Source organism: Ochotona princeps, chromosome 18 (genome assembly GCF_030435755.1).
Source record: "Ochotona princeps isolate mOchPri1 chromosome 18, mOchPri1.hap1, whole genome shotgun sequence".
In the NCBI taxonomy this organism is placed as follows: domain Eukaryota; kingdom Metazoa; phylum Chordata; class Mammalia; order Lagomorpha; family Ochotonidae; genus Ochotona; species Ochotona princeps.
This window is the reverse complement of record NC_080849.1, coordinates 40,695,145-40,705,210: the sequence shown is the minus strand read 5'-3', so window position 1 is coordinate 40,705,210 and position 10,066 is coordinate 40,695,145. Positions and strand designations below refer to the sequence as shown.

General features: G+C 45.8%; 1 protein-coding gene across 1 annotated transcript in view; it reads left to right on the top strand.

Annotated features, from left to right (window-relative positions):
* The first annotated feature begins 309 nt into the window (after nt 1-309).
* The window catches only part of MIB1 (MIB E3 ubiquitin protein ligase 1), a 119,351-nt gene continuing 109,594 nt past the window's right edge, over nt 310-10,066 (top strand). The window contains exon 1 of the mRNA XM_004579605.4: nt 310-539. Within this exon, the coding sequence (XP_004579662.1) occupies nt 311-539 (229 nt within the window). The 5' untranslated portion in view covers nt 310. The remainder of the gene's footprint in view (nt 540-10,066) is intronic.

The following is a 10,066-nucleotide window of genomic DNA, read 5'->3' as shown; positions in this document are numbered from 1 at the left end:
CCGGGGAGCCCGGAGGAAGCGAGAGAGCCCCCGGCCCCAGCCCGCTGCTGTCCGGCCCCTCGCCGCCGCCGCCTCGGAGCCGCCGCGGGCCGGCCTGCAGTGCGAGCGGGGGGCGCGGCGGCGGCGGCTGGGGAGCGGCTGTGGGCTCGGCGCGGAGCGCGCGGGCGTCCCCGTGAGTTCCTCCCACGTCGCCCGGGGCTCGCTGCCGCCCCCGCCGGCGCCGAGAGTCCGGCCTGGGCCCGGCTCCCTTCCGGGCCCCCCGGCGGCGGCGGCGGCGGCTGCGGCGGCGGAGCCCACCGCCCGGGCCCCGATGAGTAACTCCCGGAACAACCGGGTGATGGTGGAAGGCGTCGGGGCCCGGGTAGTGCGTGGGCCGGACTGGAAGTGGGGGAAGCAGGACGGCGGCGAGGGCCATGTGGGCACGGTGCGGAGCTTCGAGAGCCCGGAGGAAGTGGTGGTGGTGTGGGACAACGGCACGGCCGCCAACTACCGCTGCTCCGGGGCCTATGACCTGCGCATCCTGGACAGCGCGCCCACCGGTAAGCCGCGGCCACCTGGCCTGGGCCTGTGGCGCCGGGGAGCAGGGGGCGGCCGGGGCAGGCCTGGGGGCAGCGCCTCCGCGCCAGAGCCGGACTGGAGCGAGAGAGAGGGCAAGGGCCAAAGGGAGTTGGAGGTTCAGTGCCGACAAACAAAAAGTTGCAGAGAAAGGCCCCCTCCCGGCCCCTGTCCCAAGGGAGGTGACCGGAATGCTTTCAAGCCAGGGAGACACAAAGCATCGGGAAGACTAGCGATGCAGATGCGGCCCCTCCCCCTCTCTGGGGATGGGGTCTGTCCAAAAAACCACTGGAATCAATGAGCCAGCAAGTGGTAACTGTGAAGGGGCGTTGGCCTTGCCATATGGTGCTTAGCTGCCGAGGGGCCCAGGTACTCAGATCTGTGGAGGTTTTCCTGTTTGTGCTGCCCCTGACACAGACTGACTTGAGCTCAGTACCCGCGTGGTGCTTAGCCTGTGCAATGATTTTAGCCCCAAGTCCTTTAATTGTATATATTTAGTATCTGTAGAGGAAAGAGGTCTGAGCACTTGAGTCATTTCCCTGTGTTCCTTTTTCCAAGTGGAAGGCAAGCATAGAGCCCGCCTTCTAAATCTTTTGGTTAAGTTTTCAGTGTGATCATGTCAAAATGCTGTCCATTCCACCGGGACTGAATCCGTGGCTCATGGTGACTAGGGGATCTGTTATTTCCATTTCTTCGAGAATTTTTTTTTTTTAAACCATGCTAAAGTAAAGACTGATGTTAAGATTTTTTACATGTAGGCCAAAACCCAGCGATGGCCTATCTGGTGGTTCATTCCCTAAATGCTGGCAACAGAGCCAGCCTAGAACTCAGTGTACCTCGGGTCCCCTCTGTGGGTGGCAAGGATCCCAATGGCCTGGACCATCACAGCATACCTTCCAGGATGCACATTGGCAGGCTGCTGGAACCTGGAGTGAAGATGGGTGGGACTCAAACCCAGACCCTGTGCATCCCAGGGAGTGTTCGACTGCTAGGCCAAGTGTTTGCCTCTCCAGTTTGTCCACTTCAGTCAGATTCATCTTTCAACCTGTATTTCATGGAAACCAGTTCAAATTTAAATTGTATACTTTTCAGTGTTTCTGAGTGAGCTACTTCAGAGAGTTGTTTATTTAGGATTCATTTATTTTTATTGGCAAGGTAGATATACAGAGAGAAGGAAATACAGAGAAGAACTGCGGTCTGCTGGTTTATTCCCCAAGTGGCTGCAATAGCTGGAGCTAAGGGGATCCCAAAGCAGGAGCTCGGAGCTTCTTCTGGGCTTTCATGTAGGAACAGGGTCGCAAGGCTTTGGGCCATCCTCTGCTCCTCCCCAGGTCCCAAGCAGGAAGGGAAGTGGAGTTGCCAGGACATTAACTGGCATATGGAATTCTGGATCCTGCAAGGAAGGATATGGCTACTAGGCTATTGCACAGTCCACCCCCTCTTTTTTTTTTTTTTTAAGGTTTTCTTCCTGTATTTGAAAAGCAGAGTGACACATTTTAGAGAATCAGTTTTTAATCTCTCTTCAAATAGCTTCTATAGCTCTGGCTGGGCCATGCTGAGCTGGGAGCCAGGAACCCCACCTGTTTCTCCATGTGGAGTGTAGATGCATAACTCTTTAGGCTTGAGGCCTGCCCTGCTGCCTCGCCAGGTGTGTGTGTTTGCAGGAAACTTGATTGGAATCCTGCAGTTGGGACTTGAACTTGCCTTCCTGTATGAGCTACAGATGTCCCAAGTGGAAGTTAACCTAGTGTACCCTAACAATCTGCCCCAGTCATTGTGCCTGAGTTTGGCAAAGCCTTGAGTTTGACCGAGTTTGAAATGAGGTGTTACTGTTAGTATCAAAAAAGGGAAACCGGCAGACGCCAATTCCATTTTTGAGCAGATAATTAATAAAATTGTGCGTATTAGCCAGCTTTTTTATCATCAGGATGTGTATGTGTGAGCAAAAGAAGATAAAGGTTGAACAAGTGGCAGCCATTGTTACCAGTTTCTTGTGTGTTCTTAGAGAATGTTGTGTGCGTTGCAAGGGCATAGATACTGAATATACTGAAACACGTGTACTGAAAATATGAACATATCCCCTTTTTAAGTATGAATGTTGATAAACTATTTACTTGCACTTTTGTTTCTCTCGTTCAATGATTGTTCCATATTAGCACACACTAACTAGATCTACCTTATTTTTGCCTTGTTCATAAAGTTTTCCAGAGACTAGATGCAATAATTCATTTAGCCAATACTTTATTGATGGGTGTTTATAGTGTTTCAGGTCTTCTTATTGAGAAAGATGGCAGTGAATAAATTCTTGTACATATATCCTTGTGTACATGTACTAAGTACTTCCGAAGTAGAATTTTATACAACAAAAAGCATTGATGTATTTAGTTTTTTTGATAGATGTTGGTTCATTGCCTTAACATTTTACCCATTTACATTGCTTGCAACAGTGTATAAGGTGTATGCCAATTTCTGCACACTGTTTAAAGAAGTTTATGATGATGTTTGCACTGGGATCTGACCAGCACTTGGTAATTTGTACGAATTCTTGGGATCAGTAATTGTAGGGTTATGGGAGAATTTAAATACCTTTCTAAGGCCATGGTAAAGTGTAATGGACCCTGTGCTGCAGTGTTTTTTGCGGGGATTATTAGTGTCAGTCTATGTTGTGGTATACAGTGTATGTGTCCTTAATGTAAAGGTGGATGTTTCTAGGGGTAGCTGTTTGACTCTTGTATGTTAACTCTTGCGTGGCAGCTCGTATTGTTCGCTGGTTCTTGCAGTGAACTTTTTCTTTTAAGTTTGTTTATTGGAAAGGCAGAGCTCGAGCCAGCAAGCAGAGAGCCTGCGAGGGAGCACTTGGATGGGCTGGTTCATTCCCCATATGCCTGTGGCAGTTAGGACTGGGCGGCTGAAGCCAGGTGCCTAGGACTCCACATGGGTGCTGAGTGTGTGTGGCATGGACTCAGTACTTGGTAGATCTTCCCAGGAAGCTGCATTGAAGTGGAGTAGCAGGACATGAATCAGGCACTCTAATGTGGGATGTGGAATGAAGGAGTTGCAAGTCCTGGCTTTACTTGCTGTGCCACAGCACCTACACCTAGCAGACTATAGACACTTGTAAGGGTGCCAGCTTTCACTGGAGACTTTCATTGAGATGGATTTTAATTTTAATGATTTTTACTTGTTTAAGTTTTATTTATTTGTTTTTGTAAGTGATTGAAAATGAAAAGCTGTTTTTGGGCCTGGCGTGATAGCGTAGTGGTTAAAGTCCTTGCCTTGAACGTGCCAGGATCCCATATGGGTGCCATTTCTAGTCCTGGCAGCCCCGCTTCCCATCCGACTCCGTCGAGGACGGCCCTGCACCTGCGTGGGAGACCCGGAAGAAGCTCCTGGCTTCGGATTGGTTCAGCTCCAGTTGTTGCGGTCACTTGGGGAGTGAACCATCGGATGGAAGATCTTCCTCTCTGTCTTTCCTCCTTTCTGTATATCCGCCTTTCCAATAAAAATAAACCTTAAAGAAAAGTGCCTTTTCCTTTTTGGTCATGACCCAAAGCATATAGTACTACCTGTGGCTTTTTTTTAAATTTAATAATTAGTGTTTGTTGACATAATATTTTGCAAGACTTTGACATTTTCTTTTTTTTTAATATTTATTTTTCTTTTTATTGGAGAGTCTGATATACAGAGAGGAGGAGAAACAGAGAGGAAGATTGTCCATTGATTCACTCCCCAGGTGGCTGCAATGGCTGGAGGTGCATCAGTCTGAAGCTAGGAGCCCAGAGCCTCTTCCGGGTCTCTCATGGGGCAGCAGTGTGCCTAAACTTTGGGCCGTCCTTGACTGCTTTCCTGGGCCACAAGCAGAGAGCTGAATGGGAAGCGGGCTGCTGAGATTAGAACCAGTGCCCATATGGGATCCTGGTGCATATAAAGCAAGGACTTTAGCTGCTAGACTACCGTGTTGGGCCCAGGTCTTTGATATTTTCTTTAGTGAATAAATGGTATTTATTTCCATAATACCTAAAAGTTAAGATTTGAGTTTTCATTTTGAAATAATGAAAATTGGAAAACTAGAAAAGGTTTTTTTTTACCTTTTATAAACTTTTGACACATATAATGTCTTATAGTTGTTGAAATTAGGAATCAGAAAATTAACTGTAGTACCATGGTGTTAACTCTGAGTCAGGTTAAGATTTCATCCATTGACCCATTGATATGCTTGAGGCTTTTTCCAGTTTGTGCTTGTCCTTTCGTCATTGTCGTTCTTGACTTTGACAGTGAGCAGTATTAGATTGCTATTCAAGTTGGGTTTGCTTGGGGGCCAGTCTGTTGGGTCAGCTGCCTAATCCTGTGTCTGCATGCAGCAGATTCTACATAGGTGCCAGTAGGTGTCTTGGCTGCTCCCCTTCCCATCCAGCTTTCTGATTGTGGCCTGGGAAAACAGTAGAGGATGATGGCAGGGCTTAGGGACCTGCACCCGTGTTGGAGACCCAGAAGAAACTCCTGGCTTCTGGGTTTGAATTGGCTCATCTCTGGCCTTTGTGTCCCACTTGGGCCATGAACTCCTGGGTGGAAGATCTTTCTCTATCTCTCATTCTCTTTGTAAATCTGACTTTCTAATAAAAATAAATAAATCTTAAATTGATTTGATGTTACTTATGATTAAATTTGTGTTCCATAGTCAGGTCAGAAATACTATAGAAATGGTGCTTTGGTGTTAATTGCATCATGATGGGAGATACATAGATACATCCTTTTATGTGTTACTAATTGTGACAATAATTTGGCTACATCCCCGCAATTTTCCCCCCATTGCTTGTGTGCTGTCAGTGTAGTGCCAACAAGCAAAGGGGGAATAACACTTTTGCCCATATGAAGCACCTACAAGGGTCTTGAGTCCTTTGTTGAGAATTAACATAGTGCAGTTTGAAAATCACTTAGAATTTCTCACTGTCCACAGAAAAGTTTGTGTAAGAATGTTCACTGCAGTGTTGTGTGTAACAGCCAGTTGGGAAAGAAGCTACATCAATAGGAGAATGAATAAATGAACTGTGTGAGTTGTATTGTGGAGTATTGTACAGAAGAGGAATGCTTTAAATGTTTTTTTTTTGTTGTTGTTGTTGTTGTTGTTGAAAGGCAGGGTCACGTACGAGAGAGAGAGAGAGAGAGAGAGAGAGAGAGAGAGAAATAGAAATAGAGAGATCTAGTATCTGGCTCACTCCCCAAATGCTTGCATCATCCAGGACAGGAGGCAGCAACTCGGTGCAGGTATCCAGCAGGGATGGCAGGGACTCAGCTAGAGCCAACTGCTGCCTCCCAGAGTACATGTTTGTAGAAAGCTGGAATTGGGAGAGGGGCTAATGCTTGAACCTAAGCACGTCTGTAGTTGTGTCTCTACCACTAAGCTGAATGTCTGCTCCACAAGAGAAAAGTACTGTTAAGTGAATAAATTAGTTGTAAAAGAAAGCCTGCATGGCGTGTTGAAGTGCAGAATAGTACTATGTGTGGTTCATGATAGGGTTCTTTCACCTTGGCATTTGAGATGATTCTTCATTGTAGGGGATGTCCAGGGCATTGTAGACCCATCATGCTTTGTCTTCTACCTGTTAGACGCGATAGCCTGGTATCTTCGTGACAGCCTACAGCATCTCTGCATATTGCCCAGTATCCCCTAGAGAGGAGGCAGAATTATGACTGAGACTGATTGGTTCAGGAATTTGTGCATATGTGGCAAAGGCATGCTTGCAAGATAATACTAAATACCAAGTTCAAGAGTTTGTGTCTCTTTATTGTGAACAGTGGTGTGTGGAAGTGTACTAGGGGCTTTAACTGCTTTGATAATTAAACAAAAATTGTTTATGCATGAGGCTGAGAGAGTGAGTGCTGGTTCACTTCCCAAATGTCCACAATGACTAGGGCTGTAGTCTACAGTGTAGTCCACAATGACTAAGGAGTTAGGAATTCAGTAAGGGTCTCCCCATTAGTTGAACCATTACCTGTTTCCTCCTGGGGTCTACATTAGAAGGAAGCTGAAGTCAGAAATTGCAACTGGGCATTGAACCCAAGCACTCCACTGTGGAATGCTGGATCTTAAGTGGCCTCTCCTTATTTTGATAATGTTTTATGTCTTAAGCTGGTCCTGTGTGCTTAGGTGCTTGTAGCAATATGTGGTGTGTTTGATGTAGTTCATCATTAAAGCCTTACAAACAAAAAGGGCAGCCTCAGGTTTCCTGGGAGAACTGAGGTTGACTCTGATCATATTCATTCTTCGTTTCCTGTTTACACCCACAGTATTGTGAGCAGAAAATGTATTACAGTATGTTTGGGAACTCGGAAATGAGTACCTTCCACCATTTCTGTGAGATCTTTCTTAGAGTTAGAATTCTGAGAGAGAAGTTTGGGTCACTGTGAATCTTTCCGATACCTTTTAGAATGTGTGTGAGGCTTTGCCTCTGAGTATATGTCTGCAGTATTCCCCCCCCCCTTTTTTCTTTATTTTTGACAATATTTACATAGTTAATTAGGACACAAAGGGTCAAGGGATACAGGAAAGTGGGTAAGACTACTATTTCCACTTTTTTTTTTCTGTGTCTGGGGTAAAGGGAAAGATAAAGGGAGAAGCCCCACCCAGCCTCCCACCCATCCCAGGTCCGCGATGTGGGACGTGCTCGAGGGTCTTGCTCAAGTGGTTTTGACAGTTCAACAGTTCTGAATTGCTGCCAGTCTCACCATTCCAAGTCATGATGAAGTCTCTGCTGAATCCACTGATTGACACAGTCCACCTTAGAGTCTCTGTTTGTCCAGGTTTACACTGCCAACATATGGCTGGGGTAGTTGATTGATTTGTTCTGTCCTCTGTTGTGGTGCCAGGTATCCTCTACAGGTTCCGACAGACTGCCATATCCTCCATGTGCACCTGGTTATGCTGTCCACTGCTCCATCTGAGCCTCTGAGGAGGCTTGGCTCTGACACTTGGCACTCCGTGGCAGTCCATGGAACCTGCACTTCTCTTCATGGTTAAGGTTCTGGGTCTGGCAATTCGACTGGGGAGACCCCCAAAGAAACTTTGTCTGAGATGTTCCCAGATACTTTGTATATTGTAATCCAGATATACTTGGCTGATTTGTAGTAAAGAAGAAGGCTGTAGAAATACATCGATTAATATTTTCATGTGGAGAAAATTTTGTGAAGTCTGTAAGTGCATAAGTGCAGTCAGTTTTGTGTCATTCAGTATTTTTCAGGTTGTGGTTTTATAAAATTTGATGAGATGTTCTGTGATCACTTGATTTACAGTGTTCAAAGAATAAAAACTGGAAAAATGAATTTGAACTTTCTGTTAAGGCTTTTTTTTTCTTTTTAAAGATTTACTTACTTTTATTGAAAGGTAGGGTTACAGAGAGAAAGATCTTTTTTCTTCTGGTTCACTTTCCAAATGGCCTCAACAGATTGAGCTAAGCTGATCCGAAGCCAGGAGCCAGGAGCTAGGAGCTTCTTCCAGGTTTCCCATGCAGGTGTGGGGGTGGAAGGCCTTAGGCTATCCCTCCACTGCTTTCCCAGACCAGAACCAGGGAGCTAAATGGGAAGTGGAGTAGCTGGGACATGAATCAGTGGCCCTATGGAATCCCAGTGCGTGAAAGGCGAGGATTTTGGCCATTGAGCCATTGCACCAGGCCCGTGGTTTTTTGTTTTAATTCATTTTCTGTTTGAGTCACAAAAGGTGAGAGGAATTGAAATTTAGACATATTGAAGACTAGCTTTTGAACATAGTTGGTTGAAGATGTTTAGGAGATAGTTCTTTGCCCTGATTTTTTTTCACCCAGAGCAAAAAATGTTTCTTGGGTCGCATGTGGAAAACTGTTAAGATGTTTGTATTCCTTTTAAGGAGAAAGTGCAGACTGAATAAAAAAAAAAATGGATTAGTAATTGTCTATTTTACCTTTTCTGAGGTCTGCTAGTCTGTTCTGATATATTTTAGAACGGTAGAAAAGGTGGTTATTAGGAGACATACATTGCCTGATTAAGGTTATCCTTAATAAAGTCCATCTGTTGAAAACAATTTTTTTCTCTTAAGACCAGAGTTAGACAGGGATGGAGAGGTAGAGAGAACCCTTGCATTTTCTGGCTTTCTTTGTTAATGTCTAGAATAGCAGGCTGGGAACTGACAGCCAGGAATGCCAGTGGAGTCTCTTAAGTGGATGGCAAGGACTCAACTACCTGAGGGGTCATCCTCTACCTTCCACAGTGTACTACTTCATCAGGAGCAGAGTCCAGATAGGATACGGCAGGGGAGCATACCAGAGTCCCAACAGGCAGCTTAGCGCTAGGCCAGACTCACAGCTGCTTTTGGGGATGAAAGTCTGTCTAGTTCTTAACGATGTGAATTGCAGCTTGGATCGAGGATCTCGTTTGCCTACTAGACCTAGAACCCTGTGTCAGTACTTCTCACACTTTGATAGGCAGACACATTACCCAGGGAGCGTCATAACCTTCCACTCTATCCTAACTACTCCTCCCACCCAGGCACTTTTTAGCAATTATTTATTTGAAAAGCAGAGTTACGGAGAGCAAGAAGGAAGGAATGTGGGGATCTTTTATAATGTATATTTGATTCATTGTGTCTGGAATTCTGTAGGAGTCCTAGTAAGTATCCAGGTGATGGAGATGTTACTGGCTCATGGACATACTTTGAATAGCAGGACAATAAATGACTATAGCTTGAGGTGCCTAGGCTCTTTGTTTCCTTTCTTCTCTTGGATTGAGGATCTCAGTGGCCTACTAGACCTAGAACTCTGTCAGTACTTCTCAGACTTGGTAGATTCCAAGCCTTGAAGGTCTGTTAGTAATTAATGACTCAAAAATTAATCTGGCGTTCTTAGTTTTCAAATAGAGGAGTGTCTGAGTGAAATCAGGGAACATGTAGCAGCTTTCTGATGTATGCATACGTGTACACACACTTTGTAATCTTAATGCCATCTTAGAATATTTGCCTGATTCTATGCTTCACAGCCTTTTCCCTCTGATCAGATTTTACTTGTTTTGAATGTTGTTCCCAGGGTCTGTTCCTATTTTGTTGCTAGCCTGTATGGTTTCAGTGCACCCCTTTGTTCATCTGTTAGGAAATACATACAGATTTACAGAGCAGGAGAGACAAAGAGAAAGGTCATCCATCAGATGGTTCACTCCCCAGGTGCCACAACGGCCAGAGCTGAACCAGTCTGAAGCCAGGAGCCTCCATGTGGGTGCAGGGACACGAGGCCCTGGGGCATCCTATTCTGCTTTCCCAGGCCACAAGCAGGAGCGGGAAAGGAAATGGAGCAGCCAGGACATGAACAGGTGCCCATATGGGATCCTGGCAGGTGGAAGGCGAGGATTTAGCCAGCAGGCCACTGCGTCAGGCCTGAAAGGTGTGTTTCACACTTGTGTCCCAATGTTGTAGGAGAGCCATGGCTGTGAACATTTTCTGGATCAAATGTCTTTCAGAGAGTTTTGGACTGTTAAAACAGGGCAGAGAAAC